Source organism: Loxodonta africana, chromosome 4 (genome assembly GCF_030014295.1).
Source record: "Loxodonta africana isolate mLoxAfr1 chromosome 4, mLoxAfr1.hap2, whole genome shotgun sequence".
In the NCBI taxonomy this organism is placed as follows: Eukaryota; Metazoa; Chordata; class Mammalia; order Proboscidea; family Elephantidae; genus Loxodonta; species Loxodonta africana.
In genome coordinates, this window is record NC_087345.1 from 5,595,137 (window position 1) to 5,622,262 (window position 27,126).

Sequence of the window (27,126 nt, forward strand, 5' to 3'; positions counted from 1 at the left end):
TTGCTGAAACATCTCAATTGGTATTCTGTCAATTCCTGGAGTCTTGTCTTTTGCCAATGCCTTCAGCGCAGCTTGGAGTTCTTCCTTCAGTAGCATCAGTTCCTGATCATATGCTACCTCCTGAAATGGTTGAATGTCATCAAATTCTTTTTGGTATAGTAACTCTGTGTAGTCCTTCCATCTTCTTTTGATGCTTCCTGCGTTGTTTAATATTTTCCCCTTTGAATCCTTCACTATTCCAACTCAAGGTTAGAATTTTTTCTTCAGTTCTTTCAGCTTGAGAAATGCTGAGCATGTTCTTCCCTTTTGGCTTTCTATCTCCAGCTCTTTGCACACGTCATTGTATTATTTTACTTTGTCTTCTCAAGCCGCCCTTTGAAATCTTCTGTTCAGTTTCTTCATCATTTCTTCCTTTTGCTTTAGCTGCTCAATGTTCAAAGGCAAGTTTCAGAGTCTCTTCTGACATCCACTTTGGACTTTTCTTTCTTTCATATCTTTTTAATGACCTCTTGCTTTCTTCATGTATAATGTGCTTGATGTCATTCCACAACTCATCTGGTCTTCAGTCATTAGTGCCTCACTCCAGGCCTGAGATACTGTGAATGTGGCCACCGTAGGATCAGGGCCAGATGCCTGAAGCATGGCTCTGAAAATGTTTGGAAGACCAGAGAATCAGGACTAACCCCACTGTCCCTCAGTAGGGGCCTGGTGAAATCCATCACAGGCATCCACAGAATGGCATTCTAAAGACTGACACCGCTCTGCGTGCCATTACCACAGCTGTCCAATCTACTACCGGTCATGGGGATGGCACAGGACCGGGCAGCATTTAACTCCATGGTGCCTGGGGTCGCCATGAGTCAGGGGGCCAAAGAGACAGCAGCTCACAACAACAGAAACATGTACTGTTATGGAAAGACATACTGTTAAATTTAAAAAGTGAGGTGCAGAACAGTGTAACACTTGTTAGCTTTCACACGGAGAAAGTAAATACATCGTATAAATGCATGGACCCCAAAGTCTCTCTCCCAAAATTACTTTTTAATTACAAAGGACAAAAAGTAACTTTTCAGCAGAAAAAAGACTAGCAGACACCACCTTAACCAAGTCATCAATGTGAATGCCGCCCATCTTAGTGCCAGGACGCGCCAAGAACACAAGTCTCCTTAGTGATGTTCCTGCCAAAGCGATTAGCTCGAATTTCATCATTCTGAGGAACATCTGACCACCCCAAATCAAGGGATATTCCACAAAAAAGTGCCCTGCACGTTTCAAAGATGTCGGGATCAAGAAACACAAAGGGAGATCCGGGGCCAAGATGGCGGACTAGGTGGACGCTACGGCGGATCCCTCTTGCAACAAAGACTCGGAAAAACAAGGGAATCGATCACATACATAACAATCTACGAACTCTGAACAACAAGCACAGACTTAGAGACGGAAAACGAACAAATACGGGCAGACAGCGACTGTTTTCAGAACTAGGAGCCAGCGCACCAGGCAGGCGACCTTCGGAGCTCGATCTGGGGCAGAGCCCAGGGGGGCAGACGGCACAGAAAGGGGGCCCACCCCTTCCCCCCCGAACCCATCCCGGGAGGAAGTCTAACAGGTTGGCGCGGGCGGCGTAGGGGCACAGCCGGAGGGAGAAGCACCCGGGAGGCAGTGACTGATCTGGGAGGGGGGAGAACAGCGTCCCAGCTGGGGTGCCGTCCCGCCGGGAGTTAGGCGAGAAGCCGACGGGGCGCGAGCGGGGGAGGGGTCAACTATATTTCCCTAAAGTGACCCCAGGGCGGGGGCCCACACGTTCGTGCGGGAGGACGCACACCCAGTCTGCGCGTGTGGCGCGGCACACCAGAGGGAGAAATCCCCGGAAGTGTCTGGTCTCAAAGCAGGGAAAGCAGCATCCCAGACGGGGAGCCATTCCGCTGGGATCTGGGCTCGCCCGCGCGCGCGGGCGGGGCATGAGCGCGGGGTCCATTTTTATTACCCTGAATTGACCCAGGGGGCGGGACCACCTGGTCGTGCGAGTGACGCCCTCCCAGTTTGCGCGAGAGGTGTGGCACACCGGAAGGAGAAGTCCCCGGGAGGAAGTGATTGGTCCCGAAGTGCAGAAAGTAGCGTCCCAGACGGGGTGCCGTCCTGCTGGGACTTGGGCACGCGCACGAGCGGGGCGTGAGTGCAGAGTCCATTTTTATTGCCCTGAATTGACCCAGGGGGCGGGCCCACCTGGCCGTGCAGGTGACGCCAACCCAGTTCGCGCGAGAGGTGTGGCGCTCCGGAAGGAGAAGTCCCCGGGAGGAAGTGACTGGTTCCGGAACGGGGAAAGCAGCGTCTCAACCCGGAAGTCATCCCGCCGGGATTTGGGCACGCGCACGGGTGGGGCGTGAGCGCGGGGTCCATTTTTATTACCCTGAATTGACCCAGGGGGCGGGCCCACCTGGCCGTGCAGGTGACGCCAACCCAGTTCACGCGAGAGGTGTGGCGCTCCGGAAGAAGTCCCCGGGAGGAAGTGACTGGTTCTGGAACGGGGAAAGCAGCGTCTCAACCCGGAAGTCATCCCGCTGGGATTTGGGCGCGCGCACAGGCGGGGCGTGACCGCGGGACCCAATTATAATCGCCTGAATAGACCCTGGGGGCGGGCCCACCCGTTCGTGCGGGAAACGCCCACCCAGTGCCCACGAGCGGTGCCGCGCACCGGAGGAAGTCCCCAGGAGGAAGTGACTGGTTTCCGAGCAAGGAAAGCAGTGTCCTAGCCAGGGACCCGTCCAGCCCGGATTTTGGCGAACGGGGGCGGAGCGTGAACGTGGTGTTCAGCTCTATATTCTGTGGTGCTACACTCCTAGCTCTCAGATCCCTCCCCCACCCTCCCCAGGCGACCCCATTAACATCCGAATACCCGGAGCCAGAGAGAGAATTCAGATAGGGATCTGACTGCATTTTTTTTTTGCTGACTACTTGGAAAATCTAGTTTCCCGGTTATGGCTCGGAGACAACAATCCATATCAAACCACATAAAGAAACAGACCATGACAGCTTCTCCAACCCCCCAAACAAAAGAATCAAAATCTTTCCCAAATGAAGATACAATCCTGGAATTATCAGATACAGAATATAAAAAACTAATTTACAGAATGCTTAAAGATATCACAAATGAAATTAGGATAAATGCAGAAAAAGCCAAGGAACACACTGATAAAACTGTTGAAGAACTCAAAAAGATTATTCAAGAACATAGTGGAAAAATTAACAAGTTGCAAGAATCCATAGAGAGACAGCATGTAGAAATCCAAAAGATTAACAATAAAATTACAGAATTTGACAACGCAATAGAAAGTCAGAGGAGCAGACTCGAGCAATTAGAATGTAGACTGGGACTTCTGGAGGACCAGGGAAACAACACCAACATAGCTGAAAAAAAATCAGATAAAAGAATTAAAAAAAATGAAGAAACCCTAAGAATCATGTGGGACTCTATCAAGAAGGATAACTTGCGAGTGATTGGAGTCCCAGAAGAGGGAGGGGGGACAGAAAACACAGAGAAAATAGTTGAAGAACTCCTGACACAAAACTTCCCTGACATCATGAAAGACGAAAGGATATCTATCCAAGATGCTCATCGAACCCCATTTAAGATTGATCCAAAAAGAAAAACACCAAGACATATCATCATCAAACTTGCCAAAACCAAAGACAAACAGAAAATTTTAAAAGCAGCCAGGGAGAAAAGAAAGGTTTCCTTCAAGGGAGAATCAATAAGAATAAGTTCAGACTACTCAGCAGAAACCATGCAGGCAAGAAGGGAATGGGACGACATATACAGAGCACTGAACGAGAAAAACTGCCAACCAAGGATCATATATCCAGCAAAACTCTCTCTGAAATATGAAGGAGAAATTAAGATATTTACAGATAAACACAAGTTTAGAGAATTTGCAAAAACTAAACCAAGACTGCAAGAAATGCTAAAGGAGATTGTTAGGCCGGATGACCAATAATATCAGGTACCAGCACAATACAAGGTCACAAAACAGAACGTCCTGATATCAACGCAACTCAAACAGGGAAAGCACAAAAACAAACAAATTAAGACTAATTCTAAAAAATAAATAAATAAACAAAATAATACACACAACAGGAAATCATGGAAATCAATAGATAAACGATCAAAATAATCAAAAAGAGGGACTAAATATAGGAGGCATTGAACTGCCAGATGGAGAGTGATACAAGGCGAAATAGGAGGATACAAGTTAGGTTTTTACTTAGAAAAATAGGGGTAAATAAAAAGGTAACCACAAAAAGGAATATCAATTCCATAACTCAAGAAAAAAGCCAAGAAAAACGTAACGACTCAATAAACACAAAGTTAAACATTATGAAAATGAGGATCTCACAAGCTACTAAGAAAAACGTCTCAGCACAAAAAAGCATGTGGAAAACTGAAATGGCCAACAACACACATGAAAAGGCATCAAAATGACAGCACTAAAAACTTACTTATCTATAATTACGCTGAATGTAAATGGACTAAATGCACCAATAAAGAGACAGAGAGTCACGGACTGGATAAAAAAACACGATCCATCTATATGCTGCCTACAAGAGACACACCTTAGACTTAGAGACACAAACAAACTAAAACTCAAAGGATGGAAAAAAATATATCAAGCAAACAATAAGCAAAAAAGAAGAGGAGTAGCAATATTAATTTCTGACAAAATAGACTTTAGACTTAAATCCGCCACAAAGGATAAAGAAGGACACTATATAATGATAAAAGGGACAATTGATCAGGAAGACATAACCATATTAAATATTTACGCACCTAATGACAGGGCTGCAAGATACATAAATCAAATTTTAACACAATTGAAAAGTGAGATAGACACCTCCACATATATAGTAGGAGACTTCAACACACCACTTTCGGAGAAGGACAGGACATCCAGTAAGAAGCTCAATAGAGACACGGAAGATCTAATTACAACAATCAACCAACTTGACCTCATTGACTTATACAGAACTCTCCACCCAACTGCTGCAAAATATACTTTTTTTTCTAGCGCACATGGAACATTCTCTAGAATAGACCACATATTAGGGCATAAAACAAACCTTTCCAGAATCCAAAACATCGAAATATTACAAAGCATCTTCTCAGACCACACGGCAATGAAGCTAGAAATCAATAACAGAAAAACTAGGGAAAAGAAATCAAATACTTGGAAAATGAACAATACCCTCCTGAAAAAAGACTGGGTTATAGAAGACATCAAGGAGGGAATAAGGAAATTCTTATAAAGCAACGAGAATGAAAATACTTCCTATCAAAACCTCTGGGACACAGCAAAAGCAGTGCTCAGAGGCCAATTTATATCGATAAATGCACACATACAAAAAGAAGAAAGAGCCAAAATCAGAGAACTGTCCCTACAACTTGAACAAATAGAAAGTGAGCAACAAAAGAATCCATCAGGCACCAGAAGAAAACAAATAATAAAAATTAGAGCTGAACCAAATGAATTAGAGAACAGAAAAACAATTGAAAGAATTAACAAAGCCAAAAGCTGGTTCTTTGAAAAAATTAACAAAATTGATAAACCATTGGCTAGACTGACTAAAGAAAAACAGGAAAGGAAACTAATAACCCGAATAAGAAACGAGAAGGACCACATCACAACAGAACCAAATGAAATCAAAAGAATCATATCAGATTACTACATAAAATTGTACTCTAACAAATTTGAAAACCTAGAAGAAATGGATAAATTCTTGGAACAATACTACTTACCTAAACTAACACATTCAGAAGTAGAACAACTAAATAGACCCATAACAAAAAAAGAGATTGAAACGGTAATCAAAAAACTCCCAACAAAAAAAAGTCCTGGCCCAGATGGCTTCACTGCAGAGTTCTACCAAACCTTCAGAGAAGACTTAACACCATTACTGTTGAAGGTATTTCAAAGTATAGAAAAAGACGGAATACTACCCAACTCATTCTATGAAGCTACCATCTCCCTGATACCAAAACCAGGTAAAGACATTACAAAAAAAGAAAATTTTAGACCTATATCCCTCATGAACATAGATGCAAAAATCCTTAACAAAATTCTAGCCAATAGAATCCAACAACACATCAAAAAAATAATTCACCCTGATCAAGTGGGATTTATACCAGGTATGCAAGGCTGGTTTAATATCAGAAAAACCATTAATGTAATCCATCACATAAATAAAACAAAAGACAAAAACCACATGATCTTATCAATAGATGCAGAAAAGGCATTTGACAAAGTTCAACACCCATTTATGATAAAAACTCTAACCAAAATAGGAATTGAAGGAAAATTCCTCAACATAATAAAGGGCATCTATGCAAAGCCAACGGCCAATATCACTCTAAATGGAGAGAACCTGAAAGCATTTCCCTTGAGAACGGGAACCAGACAAGGATGCCCTTTATCACCGCTCTTATTCAACATCGTACTTGAAGTCCTAGCCAGGGCAATTAGGCTAGACAAAGAAATAAAGGGTATCCAGATTGGTAAGGAGGAAGTAAAGCTATCACTATTTGCAGATGACATGATCGTATACATGGAAAACCCTAAGAAATCCTCCAGAAAACTACTGAAACTAATAGAAGAGTTTGGAAGAGTCTCAGGATATAAAATAAACATACAAAAATCACTTGGATTCCTCTACATCAACAAAAAGAACACCGAAGAGGAAATAACCAAATCAATACCATTCACAGTAGCCCCCAAGAAGATAAAATACTTAGGAATAAATCTTACCAAGGATGTAAAAGACCTATACAAAGAAAACTATAAAACTCTGCTACAAGAAATTCAAAAGGACACACTTAAATGGAAAAACATACCCTGCTCATGGATAGGAAGACTTAACATAGTAAAAATGTCTATTCTACCAAAAGCCATTTATACATACAACGCACTTCCAATCCAAATACCAATGTCATACTTTAAGGGAATAGAGAAACAAATCACTAATTTCATACGGAAAGGAAAGAACCCCCGGATAAGCAAAGCATTACTGAAAAAGAAGAAGAAAGTGGGAGGCCTCACCCTACCTGATTTCAGAACCTATTATATAGCTACAGTAGTCAAAACAGCCTGGTACTGGTACAACAACAGGCACATAGACCAATGGAACAGAATTGAGAATCCAGATATAAATCCATCCATTTATGAGCAGCTGATATTTGACAAAGGACCAGTGTCAGTCAATTGGGGAAATAATAGTCTTTTTAACAAATGGTGCTGGCATACCTGGATATCCATTTGCAAAAGAATGAAACAGGACCCATACCTCACACCATGCACAAAAACTAACTCCAAGTGGATCAAAGACCTAAACATAAAGACTAAAACGATAAAAATCATGGAAGAAAAAATAGGATCTACCCTAGGAGCCCTAATACAGGGCATAAACAGAATACAAAACATTACCAAAAATGATGAAGAGAAACCAGATAACTGGGAGCTCCTAAAAATCAAACACCTATGCTCAGCTAAAGACTTCACCAAAAGAGTAAAAAGACCACCTACAGACTGGGAAAGAATATTCAGCTATGACATCTCCGACCAGCGCCTGATCTCTAAAATCTACATGACTCTGTCAAAACTCAACCACAAAAAGACAAACAACCCAATCAAGAAGTGGGCAAAGGATATGAACACACATTTCACTAAGGAAGATATTCAGGCAGCCAACAGATACATGAGAAAATGCTCTCGATCATTAGCCATTAGAGAAATGCAAATTAAAACTACGATGAGATTCCATCTGACACCAACTAGACTGGCATTAATTCAAAAAACACAAAATAATAAATGTTGGAGAGGCTGCGGAGAGACTGGAACTCTCATACACTGCTGGTGGGATTGTAAAATGGTACAACCACTTTGGAAATCCATCTGGCGTTATCTTAAACAGTTAGAAATAGAACTACCATACAACCCAGAAATCCCACTCCTCGGAATATACCCTAAAGATACAAGACCCTTCACACAAACAGATATATGCACACCCATGTTTATTGCAGCTCTGTTTACAATAGCAAAAAGCTGGAAGCAACCAAGATGTCCATCAACGGACGAATGGGTAAATAAATTGTGGTATATTCACACAATGGAATACTACGCATCGATAAAGAACAGTGACGAATCTCTGAAACATTTCATAACACGGAGGAATCTGGAAGGCATTATGCTGAGCGAAATGAGTCAGTTGCAAAAGGACAAATATTGTATAAGACCACTATTATAAGATCTTGAGAAATAGAAAAAACGGAAAAGAACACATACTTTTGTGGTTACAAAGGGGGGAGGGAGGGAGGGAGGGAGGGAGAGGGCTTTTTATTGATCAATCTGTAGATGGGAACTGCTTTGGGTGAAGGGAAAGACAACACTCAAAACAAGGAAGGTCAGCCTAATTGGACTGGATTAAAAGTAAAGAGGTTTCCGAGATAAAATGAAAGCTTCAAAGGTTAGCGAAGCAGGGGCTGGGGTCTGGGGAACTTGGTTTGAGGGGACTTCTAAGTCAATGGGCAAAACAATTCTATTATGAAAACACTCTGCATCCCACTTTGAATTGTGGCACCTGGGGTCCTAAATGCCAACAAGCAGCCATCTAAAATACATTAATTGGTCTCAACCCACCGGGAGCAAAGGCAAAGGAAGAACACCAAGGTTACACGACAACTAAGAACCCAAGAGACAGAAAGGGCCACTTGAACCAGAGACCTACATTATCCTGAGACCAGAAGAACTAGTTGGTGCCCAGCCACAATCGATGTCTGCCCTGTCAGGGAACACAACAGACAACTCCTGAGGGAGCAGGAGACCAATGGGATGCAGACCCCAAATTCTCATTAAAAGACCACACCTAATGGTATGATTGCGACTAGAGGAATCCCAGAGACAATGCTTCCCAGAACTTCTGATGGCACAGGACAGGAACCATCCCCGAAGACAAATCATCAGGCATGAAAAGGACTGGTCAGTGGGGGGAGAGAGATACTGATGAAGAGTGAGCTAATTAAATCAGGTGGACACGGGAGAGTGTGTTGGCAACTCTTGACTGGAGGGGGGATGGGAAGATAGAGAGAGAGGGAAGATGGTAAAATTGGCACGAAACGAGAGACTGTAAGGGCTGACTCAATAGGGGGAGAGCAAGTGGGAGAAGGGAGTAAGATGTATGTAAACCTACATGTGACAGACTGATTGGAATGGTAAATGTTCACTAGAAGCTTAATAAAAATTTAAAAAAAAAAAAGAAACACAAAGGAAGGCTGAGCTACCGCTCCTGGTTAAAGGAGACGGAAGAGACCTGACATCTGAATGCAACACACGAGCCCGCACTGGCCCCTCAGGCAGGAGAAGAAGATACAAAGGACAACCCTGGACCACTGGCACGAGGGGAACATGGACCAAGGACCAGAGAACAGCACTGCATTCACGTTAAATTTCCTGATCTGACAACTCTACAGCGATCACGTAAAAGAACGTCTCCGCTGTTAGGAAACACACAGGGGAGTACTTAGGGGTAAAGGGATATGAAAGCTCCAGCTGACTCCCAAATGGTTCAGAAAACTACATAAACACCCCGAAACACACATGCAGGTGCACACGTGCACACGCACACACACAGACACCGAGAGAGGATGACCGTGGAGTAAAATGTAAACACCCAGCGATTCTGGGCAGAAAGTACACGGAAGCCGCTTGTACTATTCTTACATCCGAATGAAAAGTTTTTAAAAACACGTGTGTAAACCCTCTCTGGAAGGGTCCATCGGAATAGTGAGAGGGGGAGACATGGGGGCTGGGGCCAGGGAAACCAGGCTCATTTTTTACTCTTCAACCCTTCTTCCGTGCTTTGGAATGTTGTGACGTGTACATGTGTTACTGACTCAAAAAACAAATACAATCAAGGGGGGGAAAGCCGCTGTGAGCACTTAACTAGAACCGCAGTGGTACCTTACAGAGCCAACCGCTGCTGTCCTCGGAATTGGGGCTTTTGCACCGGTGGCATAACGGTTAAGCGCGCTCGGCTGCTAACCTAAAGGCCTGTGGTTCTAACACACCAGCAGCTCCACAGGAGAAAGACCTGGAGTTCTGCTCTCGCAAAGATTACAGCCTTGGAAACTCTATGGGGCACTTCTGCTCTGTTGCATGGGGTCGCTGTGAGTTGGAGTGGACTCCAGGGTACACGACAACATTCCTCTGAATGTAAAGTCCTGTACAGACCGCCTGAGTTCTGTGGAGCCTGTGCACGTGCCCCAGGTGCCCCCTACTGGCCGAGCTGTGCATCCCATCCCAGCTGAGCCCCATACTCGGGCAGTGGTCCCTAATCCCCTCCTTACAGGCTTGTCCCCCTCCCAGTCTGGGGGTGACTTCATGCCAAGCCTGCATCCTGGTCCTCTTTAAAGCTCCAGCATCTAGCATGATGCTTGCCCAGAACAGCAGTCACAGAGACCAGGTATATACGTGAAAGAAGGCTAACTTGGTGTGAGCTGCAGCCACTGACCTGAACACAGGCCATGCCCAGAGCCCAGCGAAGATGCTTGACGGGGCCACCGCTGGGCATCACATGTCCTCCAGGACCCTCACAGTGAGGGATCACACTGACCCAGGCCTCGTCCCGGACCCTCAGCTCTGGTCAGCCTGTCAGTCTCCAGCCCTCACAACTCCAGTAAAGAGTGCATGTGGCCCGGCCAACCTCACAGGGCTCACTAGGGCAGCTGGAAGAAGTGGAATAACGCAATGGGACAGGAAGAAAAAATAAGCAGGAAACACGTGATCACACTGCACTGGAAAATATATGAGCGTGTCTAAATTACACAATTAGTACAAAACCATTAGCAATATAATGCCACCGAGATACAAACAAGCCAACTTCTTACAAGGCAAACTATGCACGGAAGTATGTGTGTTATATAACAACAGGCTGAGTCTTTCAAGAACCTTCATCTATTTCAGAAATAACAAAATCAAAGGCACGTCTTCTTTAAGGACGAGGAACTTACCAAGGTCTGTGTTGGGCCCAGCAAGGAGCTGCTTGAACTTGTCGAGCCGGGAGGCCTCCCTCTCGCTCAGGGCCGAGTTGCTGAGGGCACTGTGGTCGGACGCCCCACCGCTCAGAGCCACCGTTGAGGAATGGGGGAGAGACTGTGACCGCTGCAGGGGGCCGGTCTCATTGCCACTGTCTGCAGAGATCAGAGAACAGAGGGTCAGAGAACGGAGGGTCAGAGAGCAGGGGGTCAGAGAACAGCGCGTCAGAGAGCAGCAGGTCAGAGAACAGGGGATTACAGAACACGGGGTCAGAAAGCAGACAGTCAGAGAGTAGAGAGTCAGAGCAGAGGGTCAGAGAACGGAGGGTCAGAGAGCCGAGGGTCAGAGAGCCGAGGGTCAGAGAGCCGAGGGTCAGAGAGCGGAGGGTCAGAGAGCGGAGGGTCAGAGAGCGGAGGGTCAGAGAGCGGAGGGTCAGAGAACAGAAGGGCACGATGTGCCTCCTGAACTTCCCTCGGCAGTCACGTTCTTTACTAGGAAGGCCACATGCTTCCTGTGCCACTCTGTCCTTGGATTTCAGAAGAGCAGCCTGCAGACAAAGTCTAAAGATGGGGGTGTCACTGCTGCCATATCACAACTGTCCCCCCCCCCTTACTGAGTACTGGGGATCTCGGTTCCTTGAACAATAAAGTGACATTACCTAAAGCCTATGACTCCACCTGGCTTCCTGGCAGAGTGAAGTGGACACAGCCAGCATAAAATAAGAGAGCAATCACAGAAAGCTCCAGACCAGGCTTGGGGTGCGTCAGGCGGTCAGGGTTCCCCCCGTCCTGGGAAGGCCAGAAGGCCCGGCCCAGGTGATGTGACCTGAGGGTGGGTGGAGGTCTTGCGAGGTCTCCCAGGCCTGAGCACAGGGGGTGAGTCCCCTTAGTCCCAGGTGAAAGGGAACAGCAAGGCACCAAAGGCAGAAGCCAAGCCCAGGACCTACCCGTGGCCAAGGACACTCCAGGAGACCTCACCGCTGTCTCCAGAGATGGCCTGACTCCCCTGTCTGTCTCAACAACCCAATCCCACCACAGCCACATGAGGAGCAGTCAGACAGGCACCGTCACCCCCAAGGCAGCAGAGGGCTGGCACCTGCCCAGACTGCCACACAGGGTGACACAGGTGGGACCAGAGAGAGGCCAAGCCTGCGGACCCCGGGCCAGAGCCCCCTGCCTCTATACACAAAGGCCCTCCTGGCCCCATCGCAGCCAAAGGACCCGCAAGATAACCAGGACCCAGGACCAGGACCACCCAGACAGACTCGAAGGGCCTCCGGCCACTCGACAAAGCACCCTAAGACGACAGGCAGGAGGCCCCAAATGCTCTAAGTTTCTGAGTCTAAACACCCTCTCGCAATCAGATTTTAAAAAATTGAAATTTAAAGCAGAGTTAAAAATAAACTCCAGGAAATGGGGCATGACGAAAACAATCTGTAAACCCACTGATACCCACTTCTGGCAGCAGTGACAAGCGGGGCAGGGAGGCCTTTGCTCCCCAGGCCCCACTACAGCCATGCGCATTACACTGCAGACTGGAGGGGGAGCTCCATGCAGAAACCCCTGGGCTGCGAGGAGAGGCACTAGGCCTCAGGGCACGAGCTGGTCCAGTTGCCTACAAGGTGGGGCCGAGTTCAGACCATCCCCGCTCCCCTGCCTTGACGGTCCCCACGCCCAGCACCCCTGTCCCAGGTCCGGTCCTGCAGCCGCTGGAAGCTCGGCCCCCTCACTGCTAAGAGGCACCTAGGAAACACCACCTTCCCCGCTCAGCCTCAACTCGGGAAGACCAGGTAATCAGGGCACTGGGAGAACAATCCAGAACAGTGTGGGAGAAGGCCTGCAGGGGCCGAAGACTCCGAGCTCCTTTGCCCTCCCTGAAATCTCCTCCTTGGACTGAGTTTGAAGATTCTACAGGAGAAATATTTGGCAGGAAGGACAGCTCCACGGTACCTCCCGGAATGAAACGGGCCTGATTTTATTTACCTACAATCTTCAGAGGTGATCAATTTGCCCTCACTGAGACAGTGAATGAGTCAGAATCAACTCAATGGCAAAGAGTCTGGGCTGGGTTTTGAGACAGTGAGATGCCCCACTCACGCCTCCACAGAGCAGCTCGGGCTCCCGCTCAAAAATGGGGCAGCTGGAATCTTAAATGTAGAAGCAACAGCAGCATCCCTTGAGGGAACGATAAGACTACAACCAGGTTGCACTGTCACTGTGAACAGAAAAAAAACTCTACAAGATACCACCAGCAACAGTCAGCACTCATACACAGAGCCCTCCGGAAACAGTCAGCGTTCACACACAGACCTCGCCGGCAGCAGTCAGCGTTCACACATGGACCCCAGGTCACAGCTTGGTCCCAGACACCTGAGGAAACAGCCCCTCCAGGCGCCATGATCCACTGCTTCCAGAATCTTCTCAGCCTAAAGTCTGCCTGTGCAGTTAACCCAAAGGGAGCCTGCCACTGAGCCAGCCAGAAGGGCATCTGATTTCAGGTGTGAAGGTGGTAGGGTTTTTTTTTTAGGTATTTATTAAAAAGGTCAAAATAGCCAAGAAGTGAAAAAATGGGACATGAAGGCTAGCTAGCCTATGGTCCGCCCACTCGATATTATCAGTGAACTTTCACTCGACCTTCTATCCAGGGCTAAAGGCCAGGTGCTGAGGGCAGGCGGGTGCATGGCACTGTGAAGGAGGGGCACGGAGCATCCGGGGCCAAGCACCACGGCTGCAGAGTCATGTCCACAGCGTGAACACAGGCCTCTGAGCTGTGCCATGTGAGGCAGAATGTTCCAGAATGTTCCAATGTGAAGAGCACTGTTGAGAGAAGCAGTAAAGCAAAACGGACTCCCACTCAATCACCTAGCGCAGAGACAGCCCGCTTCTCCCTCACACGTGTATTCACAGCCACGAAGGGGGTATGCTGCGCATCTGCCAGGGCGAAGGCAAGGCTGGGAGAGTCCCAGGATCACCAGGCCCTTGAGGAAAATTCTGGGCACTTAACGAGCACACATATAACAAGTGTGTATGTAACAAGCACATATGTAACAAGCGTGTAACACGCACATGTGTAATAAGCACGTATGTAACATGCACGCATGTAACAAGCACATATGCAACAAGTGTGTATGTAACAAGCACATATGCAACAAGTGTGTATGTCACAAGTGTGTATGTAACAAGCGTGTAACAAGTGCATATGTAACAAGCACGTATGTAACAAGCACATATGCAATAAGTGTGTATGTAACAAGTGCGTATGTAACAAGCACATATGTACAAGCGTGTAACAAGCACATATGTAACGAGCACATATATAACAAGTGTAACAAGCACATATGTAACAAGCGTGTACGTAACAAGCTTGTGTGTTACAAGTGTGTGTAACAAGCGTGTACGTAACAAGCATGTACGTAACAAGCATTACGTAACAAGCGTATATTCAACAAGCATGCATGTAACAAGCATATGTAACAAGCCTGTATGTAACTACAGGAAACACCAAGGAGAGACAGAGACAAGCAGATGTGGTCCCCGTCTTCAGGTGCCCATAGAGCATGCAGATGACACAGCACCACGCACACACAAAAGACCTGGACACCGCCTCCCGCCTCTGTGCCTGGCCACTCCCCCAGGCGAGATGGCCTTGACCTCCTGACCCAGCCGAGCATATCTTCCTTCGTCACCTGCCGCTAAAGCACAAAGCGGGAGCCCAAAGCCTCACCTGCCATCCTACTGGAAGGTGAGACGAATGTGCAGCCAGTAAACACTGGAAGACGCTCAAGAGCTCAGGGAGAGCGAGGGCTTTTTACGTAAGACCAGGGAAAATGACCTCAGGGGCTCCCCATTCTCAGTTAGAATGGGAATCCCCAGCTCCCCCTAGGAGAGGGCTCAGGCCCTGCTGGGAAGCACACCGTCTCCTCAGTCTCCCACCCTACCTGCAGGTCGGGGCGCATGGCTCTCGCTGACAGACTTCACCAGCCGGGGATCACCGCCACCGCCGCTGGGGGCTGGGGGAGGCTGTGCCCAAGGCTCAGGCCTCTCCTCAGGTGGCAAGGCCTCCTGCAGCCTGTGCGGCTCCTGCCGCTGGCTGTGGTTCCGCAGGACACGGTGGGCTGTCTCCATGACCACCTCAGAGTTCAGGCTCTCGGCCGCCATGGCCAGCAGCTCACCGTCGTCCTCCCCGGCATCCCAGGCGTCACTGGTGTTGCTCTCAAACTCCTGGAAGGTGCTGCCTCGCTTGGCCTTCACTGGCGTGCTCGGCAGCTTGGGGGTGGACTTGAGCAAGCTGCAAAGAAAGGCAGCCTTTACCTGCATACCCTCAGAAGCCAAGAGCGTCCCCCAAACCTGGGCTGGAAGAATCCCCCGGTGTAAAGGCACACACACACATTTCCAACATCAATCCCACTGACAGTAAAGCAGAAAAGCAAACACTGTTCATAGAGACACCCCAACTGGGTGGGAAAGGGTCATGAGGGCCAAGCGGCAGCAGACAAGAAAGCATTTCAGGGAAAGCCACCCGACAGAACCAACTGATGAGGAGGCACGGGGGCTGGCGAGGGCACGCAGGCCTAATCCCCAGCCTCGTCTGGCCGTCGGCACATACACCCTCTCGCCCAAGGATCAGCCAAGCTCCAGAGGCAGCAGTCAGGGATGGAGTGGGGAGGGGAGGGGAGGGGAGGGTTTTCACAGAACACAGCCTTTAGTTCAGGGACTCAGACACACTCTAACTGTACAGACCCTGGCCCCACCATGTCAGCTAGCTAAGCAGACAGGTACACTCTGCCTGCCAGCCAGCACTGTGCTGAGTCAACACCTTCCCCTCCCTGGAGGAGCAGCCATACACAGGGACAGAGCCGGCTGCAGTGGGCTGGAGGAGGAAATCAATTCCTACCCCCAATAGGCCCAGGGCAGGCCCTCCCCTGATCCGTGCTGTCCTGTGCAGCCCCTATCCTAGCCCCACTGGGTCCCTATCTCCCCCGTCCCGGCCCTCCCGGGTCCCCGCCACCCACTACCCCGGCCCTCCCGGGTCCCCCGCACCCCGGCCCCCTGGGTCCCCACCACCCCCCACCCCGGCCGCCCCGGGTCCCCGCCACCCTCCACCCGGGCCCCACTGTCTCCACAGCCCCCCTGCATTGGCCTGGCTGCCCAGCCTGCCTCTCCCCAGCAGTGTGTCACACAGGACAACTGTTAATTCGGGTTTACTCAACAAGAAAACATGTTCCTCTCCCTGGGGATTCCTGGAACTTCCGTGGACCTGAAGGGAAGCAGGGAGAAGCTGGCTACCACGGCCCTCGACATCAGGACAGGGAGCCCAGCCTTCTGCAAACAGGGTGAGACGACCTGTGGGCGGTCCGAACGTGACTCACGTGCCATGCAGCAGTGGGTCGAAAGGGGGGTGCTGGGCCCCATACACGTGCTGGATGCTGTGGAGGGAGAGGGGCACACGTTAGCTTCTCCTCACATTGCCGGGGCTCCCACTGACTTGGAAACCACGCGGTGATCCCAACGACCCTCCCAGCTGAGTGGCACTCCCACCATGCCACAGCCCGAGGGCCCAGCTGGAGGATGCCTGCGCCGCATGCCCACGGCCCACATGCAGGGCACCCCTGCTCTGCCAGGAACGGACCTCAGCGCAGGCGGCCACCACACCCCAACGCCCAGAGCCCTTCCCTGCTCTGCCAAGAATGGGCCTCCGCGCAGGCTGCCACCACACCCCAACGCCCAGAGCCCTCGGCAGCAAATACAGTGACCAGTGCATCAGGGCTACCCGCCACCCGTGGTGGTCACCTCGGCCTTGCTCACTGTCTACGTTTCACAGACAAGGACCAAAAATTGCACAACAAAATGCCCATCTGAAAATTCTCATTTAGTACCATCCCTGGGTGGCACAAATGGTTGAGTGCTCAACTGCTACCCAAAAGGTTGGCTCTTCAAACCCACCCAGAGGCACCTCAGAAGAAAGACCTGGCAATCTGCTTCCAAAAGGTCACAGCCTTGAAAGCCCTATAGAACGTTCTACTCTGCAGACACGGGCTCGCCACGAGGCAGAAGTGACTCAATGGCAGCTAACAACAACAACCATTTCGTCTAAAGACAGAATGCAGAGTTACAAAATGATACATATAATGCCTTAAAAAGATGTAGTAGTTTTATTACAGCAGTATTACGTTCACCATAGTAAACTTGGAAAACAGACCAAAATCACCCATATGGCCAATGCTGGCGGTCACCAGAGCAACCCCAGCCAGGGCTCCCCTCCGCCCCCATTCACCTCCTGCCAGGGGAGGCCCCACGGCCTAGTTGAGGCCAGGGAGAAATAAGGAGAAGTTTCTGCTTTTCTAACAAAAGGAGACAGGCTTTAGCTAGCACCCCTTTTGCCCTTAGCTCCACCTTCTCCCCCTGCCTGGAGCGCAAAGCTGATTCCTTGGGGGACCTGTGCCGTCTTGCCACCGTGAGGTTACACAGAAAACGAAGCCACCCATGAGGAACCGCAGGAAGGAAAGACGGAAAGAGCGCGGGTCTTTGAAGGCTTCATGGAGCCGCCATTCCAGCTGGCCCACCTCCCTACTCACATTTATTTCAAATCAGCAAAACTATCAGGTGAAGCCACCATGGGTCAGATAACCTGCTGATACAGCCTGCAGGGGAGCAACAGCCACTGGGATGTTCTGATGCAAAACCCAGTGGAGTGAGAATGTGGGGGCGCACGTGTGTGAACACAAGTGCTCAGAGGCTAACCAAAAGGTCGGCAGTTCGAATGCACCAGCCTCTCTGGGGTAGAAAGATGTGGCAGTATGCTTCTGTAAACATTCCAGCGTTGGAAACCCTATGGGGCAGTTCTACTCTCTTATAGGGTCGCTGCGTCAGAATCGACTTGACGGCAACAGGTTTCCTTCTTTTCCACCATGAGGGTGGTGCAGGGACAGGCAGCATTTCCTTCTGCTTACGGAAGGTCCCTGTGAGTCAGAGCAGGTTTGACAGCACCCAGCAACATTTCCCACACTACCACTGTTCTTCTTCAATGGACTTAAACACGTGTGTTTACTTCATACCTACTATTTGGTACACAAAAGAATGTAGCAGCTCAGGGAAATTAAAAAGCATTAAAATGAGGAGAAGGTGCACGGGAGGTCCCTAAACATTTCTTTGCAACTACCTGTAAATCTATTATTTCAAAAAAAAGAGGTGGAGCCAAGATGGAGGAACAGACGCTTCTAGCGAGCCCTCTTTACAACAAAGACCCAAAAAAACAAATGAAATGAGTATATTTATGACAAGCTGGGAGCCCTGAGCTTCAAAGGCAAGCTTAGAAAATGAACTGAGGGGCAGGGGGAGGAAGAGACCATTCAGAAGAGGAGAGGAGTTACTGGAGGGAGCCCTCAGGCACCATTCCCGCGGCGGGCTGGTACTAGCATTCGGCCATAGTATCCTCAGGGAGAAGCGGCCAGCCACACAGCCCACTCACACACCTCCGGAACCTGAGGAGAACAGTGCTCTCGGCAAAAGCTAAGTACTTATGTGTACTTTAAAGCACCCACCCACCCCCAAACCGGCTCCAGTGCCTGAATTCCCTGCGCCTGAGACGGGCACTGTTGAGTACCTAGAGCCATCCTCCCGGCCTTGGGGAAAGAAAAAACTTGCATTTGGGGAAAAAGATAATTTGCTAGCTCCACTAACTGGGGGAGCTTGGGACAGAAGCAGCTCCTATCCAGGCATAAACTGTCCATGGACTTTGAGCACCTTTCCCTTCTGCATGGACCTGTGTGGCCCTATTTTGGGAGAACAGGCCCTTGTTGGCAGACTCCAACCATTTTAGCTGTGCAGTAGAGAGGTGGGTGTTTGACATTTGACATTGCTTTGCCTATTAAACAAGGTCCCCACCTACCCACACCAGGGACCTAAGGATTGGTAGCTCCACTCAGGTCACCCAGCCACCCGTGACAGGGGTCCAAAGATAACTGTACCTCCCAGTCCTTACAACCAAAAACTTTGGGTGCCCATGGTCCATCTGCAGAACCCACCCACCTGCACGCTCTCGGGAACAGGGATGCGCTTTCCTCAAAGACACTCGGGGGTTGGTTCTCAGACCCCTGCCTTCTTCAGAGCATGACCCCTGCTGCAAGCAGATACCGGTACCTACACCAATCACCCCGCCCCTCTAAGACTGTAGGACACAGCCTGTACCACACACGTGATGATCAGCTACCTGGAAACCTAAGCTGAACTTATACAAGAAAACTGAACGGGCTCCTAGGCTGATATACCTGATAACAACTCTAGCCATTCGGGGACAGGATGTCAGAGCTCCAAAGGCGAAAATAATCAAGCTAGCTCACTCAAGCAACCCATAGGGGTACACCAAAACAAAACAAAGCAAGCAGCTACAACACAGTAAACAAGCATAAACTAATACAATAACTTATAGATGGCTTGGAGACAACAGTCAATATCAAGTCACATAAAGAAACAGACCATGATCACCTCAACAGGCTCTCAAAACAAAAAATACAGGGATCTTCTAGATGAAAGTGCATTCCTGGAACTACCAGATGCAGAATACAAAATTTTATATACAGAACCCTTCAAGACATCAGGAAGGAAATGAGACAATATGCAGAACAAGCCAAGAACACACAGATAAAGCAACTGAAGAAATTAGAAAGATTATTCAGGAACATAATGAAAAGTTTCATGAGCTGGAAAAATCCACAGACAGGCAGCAATCAGATATTCAAAAGGATGACAATAAAATTATAGAAGTAGACAACTCAATACAAAGTCAGAGGAGCAGAATTGAGCAAGGAGAAGCTAGAATTTCTGAACTTGAAGATAAATCACTTGGCACTAATATATTTGAAGAAAAATCAGATAAAACAATTTTTAAAAAATGAAGAAACCTTAAGAATCATGTGGGACTCTATCAAGAGAAATAGCCTACCAGAGATTGGAGTACCAGAACAGGGAGGGATAACAGAAAATACAGAGAGAATTGCTGAAGATTTGTTGGCAGAAAACTTCCCTGATATCGTGAAAGATGAGAAGATATCTACGCAAGATGTTCATCGAACTCCACGTAAGGTAGATTTTAAAAGAAAGTCACCAAGACATATTATAATCAAACTTGCCAAAACCAAAGATAAAGAAAGAATTTTAAGAGCAGCGAGGGGTAAATGAAAGTCACCTACAAAGGACAGCCAATAGGAATAAGCTTAGACTACTCGGCAGAAGCCATGCAGGCAAGAAGGCAATGTCATATTTAAAAAACTGCAGGAAAAAAATTGCCTGCCAAAAATCATATATCCAGCAAAACTGTCTCTTAAATATGAAGGTGAAATTAAGACATTTCCAGGTAAACACAAGTTTAGGGAATTCGTAAAAACCAAACCAAAACTACAAGAAATACTAAAGGAAGTTTTTGGTTAGAAAATCAATAATATCAGGTATCAACCCAATGCTAGAACACTGGGCAGAGCTACTAGAAACCAACCCAGACAGGGAAATCCAAAACAACAAAGCAAGATAACAAAAAAAAAAGCTCAAAACAGGGTAACAGTGATGTTATTATATAAAAGAAGACAACATTAGAATAATAAAGAGGGACAAAGAAATGTAATCATACACCTTCCATATGGAGGGGAAGGTCTGGTGATACAAACAAAAAAAAAGTTAGGTTTAAATTTAGAAAAATAGGGGTAAATAATAAGGTAACCACAAAGGAGACAAACTATCCTACTCATCAAAATAAAATACAAGAAAAAAATAGAAAGAAAAACTAGAAAAGTGGGAGCTCCTAAAAATCAAACACCTATGCTCATCCAAAGACTTCACCAAAAGAGTAAAAAGACTACCTACAGACTGGGAAAGTTTTTAGCTATGACATTTCTGATCAGCACCTGATCTCTAAAATCTACATGATACTGCAAAAACTCAACTGCAAAAAGACAAGTAACCCAATTAAAAAATGGGCAAAAGGGGCAAAAGATATGAATAGACACTTCACTAAAGAAGACATTCAGGTAGCTAACACTAACAGATACGTGAGGAAATTATCTCGATCATTAGCCATTAGAGAAATGCAGATCAAAACTACCATGAGATTTCCTCTCACCCCAACAAGGCTGGCATTAATCCAAAAAACACAAAATAATAAATGTTGGAGAGGCTGTGGAGAGATTGGAATACTTCTATACCGCTGGTGGGGATGTCAAATGATACAATCACTTTGGAAATCGATTTGGCGCTTCCTTAAAAAGCTAGAAATAGAACTACCATATGACCCAGCAATCCCACTCCTGGGAATATATCCTAGAGAAATAAGAGCCTTTACACGAACAGATGTATGCACACCCATGTTTACTGCAGCTCTGTTTACAATAGCAAAAACATGGAAGCAACCAAGGTGCCCATCAACGGATGAATGGATAAATAAATTGTGGTACATTCACACAATGGAATACTACGTACCGATAAAGAACAGTGAGGAATCTGTGAAACATTTCATAACATGGAGGAACCTGGAAGGCATTATGCTGAGTGAAATTAGTCAGTTGCAAAAGGACAAATATTGTATAAGACCAGTACAATAAGAACTTCAGAAATAGTTTAAACTGAGAAGAAAACATTCTTTTGTGGTTATGAGAGGAGGAAGGGAGGGAGGGTGGGAGAGGCGCATTCACTAATTAGACTGGAGATAAGAACTACTTTAGGTGAAGGGAAAGACAGCACACAATACAGGGGAGGTCAGCACAATTGGACTAAACTAAAAGCAAAGAAGTTTCCTGAATAAACTGAATGCTTTAAAGGCCAGTGTAGCAGGGGCAGGGGTCTCGGGGCCATGGTTTCGGGGAACATCTAAGTCAACTGGTATAATAAAATCTTAAGAAAACATTCTGCATCTCACTTTGAAGAGTGGCATCTGGGGTCTTAAACGGTAGCAAGCAGCCATCTAAGATGCATCAATTGGTGGATCAAGGACACAAGGCGATTACAAGCCCAAGAGACAGAAAGGGCCACATGAACCAGAGACTACATCATCATGAGACCAGAAGAACTAGATGGTACCCGGCTACAACCGATGACTGCCCTGACAGGGAACACAAGAGAACCCCTGAGGGAGCAGGAGAGTTGTGGGATGATCCCAAATTCTCATAAAAAGATCAGACTTAATGGTCTAACTGAGACTGGAAGGATCCTAGTGGCCATGGCCCCCAGACCTTCTGTTGGCCCAGGACAGGAACCATTCCCAAAGCCAACTCTTCAGACGTGGATTGGACTGGACAATGGGTTGGAGAGGGATGCTGGTGAGCAGTGAGCTTCTTGGATCAGGTAGACACTTGAGACTATGTTGGCATTTCCTGCCTGGAGGGGAGATGAGAGGGTGGAGGTGGTTAGAAGCTGGTGAAATGGACACAAAAAGAGAGTGGAGGGAGAGAGCAGGCTGTCTCATTAGGGGAAGAGTAATTGGGAGTATGTAGCAAGGTGTATAATAAGCTCTTGTGTGAGAGACTGACTTGATTTGTAAACTTTCACTTAAAGCACAATAAAAAGTATAAAAAAAAAAAAAAAGAATGCACTGGTGGTGGGAATGAAAAGTGCTCCGGATGCTGTGGAAAGCAGTCCGGCAGCCCGTCAAAAGGTTAAATGTACCCAGTAATTCCACTCCTAGGTACACACCAAGGACAAGTGAAAACCTACGTCCACACAAAAACTTGTACTTGAATGAGGGCACTATTATTCCTAGCAGCCAAAAAGTGGAAACAACCAAATGTCCATCAACTGAGGGACAGACGAACGGAATCCAGTGTATCCACACAATGGAAGGTTATTTGGCAACAAAACAGAATGAAGTCCTGATCCATGCTACAACATGGATGAACCCTGAAAACATTACGCTAAGTGAAAGAAGCCAGACACAGAGCTACACAATACAGTTGATCAGGGTGGGCGGGGTTGACGGCTAAGCGCAGGGCTTCACTTTAACGCAATGAGCGCGCTCTACAACTGACTGTGATGGCTGCACGACCTTGTGAATACACTAGAGAGCCCTGCATTGTACACTCAAACGGATGAATTGTGTAGTATGTGACTTGTATCTCCATAAAGAGGCTATACTTTTTCTAAGGTAACACAGCTTCCACCTGGTCTCTTGGGGACACTTTCTCAGAATGCAGCCACCATGCTGTGAGGAAGCCCAAGCAGCACACAGAGAGCCCGTGTATAAGCGTGACAACTAAGAGCCCTCGCTGAGGCCCCAGCTGCCGCTGCCTCAACCACTAGACATGTGCGCGATCTCAGTCTCAGTTTGGAAGTCTTCCCAGTGACACCCCAGACATCGTGGAGCGGACAGACGTCACTCCCACTGTGCCCCACCTCAATCCCTGACCCACAGAATCTGTGAACATAAGAAAAAAAGGTTATTATACTCTCCAAAAAAAAAAGTAGGTGGCCTGCCCTTAGTTCAAGCACAACCTGCCTGCTACGATCCTTTTCCTGAAATTTTAGGGCGGTCTCTGTAAGCTTGGGAGAAAGTGCACAGGTTTAGGAATCAAACAGCCTAGGTTCAAGTCCCAGCTCCATCACTTGCTAGCTGGTCAAGATTTAACCAAGTAAGTGTTCTGAGCTTTAGCTTCGTCATTTCGGAAGTGGGAGTAAACTAGCGTGTAAAATGAGATAGCCACGAGTCATAACAGTTTGGACACTGCAAATGGATCTACAGACAGCGTTCAGGGATACTGTTAATCTAGGTTTACAGCAACATCTGCACCCTTCCTCTACTCTGCAATCCAAGGTTTAGATGGCCCAATGCCAGGGGGCACTTTGGCCTCCGGCCTGCTATTTGCATATCATTTGCACAAAGTCCTGCAGCTTTATGGTACACTGCAGGCCTTTTCCCTCCCGTTTGTGTTTACTGAGCACAAAATGTTTCAACAAAGCTCAGGCTAAGGCTAAAAGGAATCTCATTTCATCTTATTAAAATTGTTTTTTTCTTTTGTTTTTTTCTTGGTCTTGCATAGCTAACGAAAAAACAGGCTTCAACTAAAGCCGTTTGAAAAGAATAAGTAGTAACTAATACCTCATTTCAGATCATAAAATATTTGTTTAAAGAAAAAAGTTAATACCTGCCTCATTTCAGATCATAAAATATTTGTTTAAAGAAAAAAGTACAGTGAAACCTGTGAGAGTCAGAATTCAACAGGACTGCTTTGTTTTTCCCGGTCTTGCAAGTTTTCCACTTTTGACAGGGTGTGGTCTTCCCACTTTTCTATCCTGTTGGTAGAAAGTATTTGCTTTTCCCGTTTTTAACAGGTTTCCGCTTTACACAGGTTCAGCTTTCACAGATTTAACTGTATATTACCTAATAAACTTTTATACTGCTTTAAAACACTACAGTAGCACATTGTTTTAAAGGGAACCCTAGTGATCCCTTATGACAAGCAGACGTGCGTGACAAAACCCCCTTCCAGGTACACAGCATGGACAAGCCCCAGCAGAGGTACACAGGGAGATGGGATTAGCCAGAGATATAACACTAAAAGAAAAAAAAAATCAAGAAAAATCTAGACAACCATCATCGAGTGAATAACGGGTAAACAAGCTGGGGGATATACACATATACAGGATGCTAACCACAACAAGCAGGAATGAACCAGGCTATTGAATCCATACAAGTTTCATAAACAGAATGCTGAAGAAAAAAAGTTGAAGATACGCTTTAAATGGGCGAATTGTATGGTATGTGAACTGCATCTCAAAAAAGACAGTAAAGAAAAAAGGAAAAGAAACCTCTCCTCCCTGACCCCAGCTGAGTCCCAGAAAGGTGACTACACCATGGTGGGTGGGGCGGGAGCTTAATAACCAGGCACCCCCACAGCCAAACCACTTGGCAGACTAATGTCACTCAAAATCTTAAACAGGTCTAGACAGCTCTGTTCTTCCCGCCCTGAAGAGCTACGGTTTGTAATGCTGTTGTCACAGAGCAGAAAATTTCAGTAAGCTTCTTGCGAAAACGACAGAAATTGTATCATTCCCAAACTGAGAAAATGAAAACTTAATGTTATGCACTGAATTGTATCCCCCAAAAATGTGTGTCAGCTTGCCTAGGCCACAATTCCCAGTATTATGCCGTTGTCTACCATTTTGTGACTTGATGTGAGTATCCCGTGTGTTGTAAATCCTACCTCTATGATGTTAATGAGGCAGTTATGTTAAGGAGGCAGGACTCAACCTACAGGATCTTGAGTCAATCTCCTTTGAGATATGAAAGAATCTAGCAGAGAGGAGACGGACTTCATGCCACCAATAAAACTGCCAGGCATGGAATGCGTCCTTTGGACCCACGGTCCCTGTGCTGAGAAGGGGAAGATTGGTGACCAGGACCTTCCCAGAAGTGACAGAAAAAGCCTTCCGCTGGAGCCGGCACCCTGAATGTGGCCTTCCAGTCTCCTAGACTCTGAGGAAATGTCAAAGCCATCCACTTGCCGTATGTCTGTTATAGCAGCACTAGATGACTAAAGCGGAATTTGGTACCGAGGATGGGGCGCTGCTCTAACAGATACCTACAATGTGGAAGTGGTTTTGAAACTACGAATGAATAGTGGCTGGAAGAGTTTTAAAGTGCCTAGTAGTAAAAGCCTAGCTGCCTTGAAGAGACCGTTGGCGGAATTATGAACATCAAAGACAGTTCTGGTGAGAAATCAGAAGGAAGTGAAGAGAGTTGTAACACCAGAGATAGCGCAGAGGGTGAGAAGCAGCAGCAGAACCAGGAAATCAGTGAAGACAGCACTGGAGTCGACCCACAGAGCGAAAAAGCTGAGAGCCTTTGTGCAGGAGGCTTCCTGGAGGAGTGGGGTGCTTCTGGGCACTTATCAGTGGAGCTATGCATGCCGACCCATGGAGCAAGAGAGCTGAGTGCTTTCCGGCCGAAGTTAACTGGCGGAGTGGGGTGCCTCCAAGCACTTATCGGTAGAGCTAAAGAGCTCTGGAACACTTACCCGAGCAGGGCAGACGCCAGGCCAGCCTAAGAGACCCAAGGGGCTAAGAAGGGTTTGAGGGGCCAAGAGGCCAAGGAACCAGGAAGCAGAAGCTAAAGAGACCAGGAACACAGGAAGGAACACAGGAAGCAGAGCTGCCTCAGTCTCAAAGGGTAGGGCCACAACCTCTGGGGTCTCAAAGGGTAGAGTCACCGCCACTCAGATGGACTAGGAGAAGGGGTCTGCACAAATGCCAGGGAGCAGAGTTGCTGTCCCAGTGGGCCTGGAAGGCAGAGCTGAAGCCCAGGGCCAAGGGGCCTCCACCAGAGTGTGGCCAGCACCCAGAGTCTTGAGGGCAGGGCCATTGCCTAAAAGGTCTCAGAGAACAGAGGCTTTCTTTCAAGGCTTGAGAGCTAGGGTAATGTGTTCAGCTGTCTTGCTTGGTGCCTGTTATTCCTTCTTTCCCTCCAATTTCTCTCATTTGTAATGGAAATGTCTAGCTTGTGCCTGTTCCACCATTGTGCTTTGGAAGCAGATAATCTGTATTCTAGATCTCACACATGAAGAGAAATTTTTGGAATTCGGACTTGGAGTTGATTTAAGACTTTTGCTATGATAAGATGGAGTGAATGTGTTTTACACGTGTCAAGGACATGAATTTGGGGGGGCCAAAGGGTGGAATGTTATGGATTGAATTGTATCCCCCAAAAATATGTGTCAACTTGGCTAGGCCAGATTCCCAGTTTTGTGTGATTGTCCACCATTTTGTCATCTGATGTGATTTTTCTATGTGTAGTTAAATCCTGCCTCTGTGATGTTAATGAGATGAGATTAGAGGATGTTATGTTAATGAGGCAGGACTGGAACTACAAGGTTAGGTTGTATCTTAAGTCAATCTCTTTTAAAATAAAGAGCGAATCAAGCAGAGAGAAAGGGGGGCCTCAATACCACCAAGCAAGAAGAGCCAGGAGTGTCAGTCCTTTGGGCCTGGGATCCCTGGGCTAATAAGCTTCTAGACCAGGGGAAGACTGATGACAAGGACCTTCCCCCAGACCCAACAGAGAGAAAAATCCTTTC

At 47.2% G+C, this 27,126-nt stretch overlaps 1 protein-coding gene across 18 annotated transcripts in view; it reads right to left on the reverse strand.

Moving 5' to 3' along the window:
- TBC1D22A (TBC1 domain family member 22A) overlaps positions 1–27,126 on the reverse strand; it is a 465,294-nt gene that overhangs the window by 413,025 nt on the left and 25,143 nt on the right. For 14 of the 18 annotated variants that reach the window (XM_064283337.1, XM_064283338.1, XM_064283335.1 and 11 more), the window contains exons 2-5: positions 16,447–16,503; positions 16,288–16,334; positions 15,016–15,365; positions 11,054–11,233 (exon numbers count right to left, since the gene is read on the reverse strand). In XM_064283337.1, coding sequence (XP_064139407.1) covers positions 11,054–11,233; positions 15,016–15,365; positions 16,288–16,334; positions 16,447–16,503 — 634 coding nt within the window. The other 4 variants (XM_064283339.1, XM_064283347.1, XM_064283346.1 and 1 more) reach the window with 3 other exon arrangements.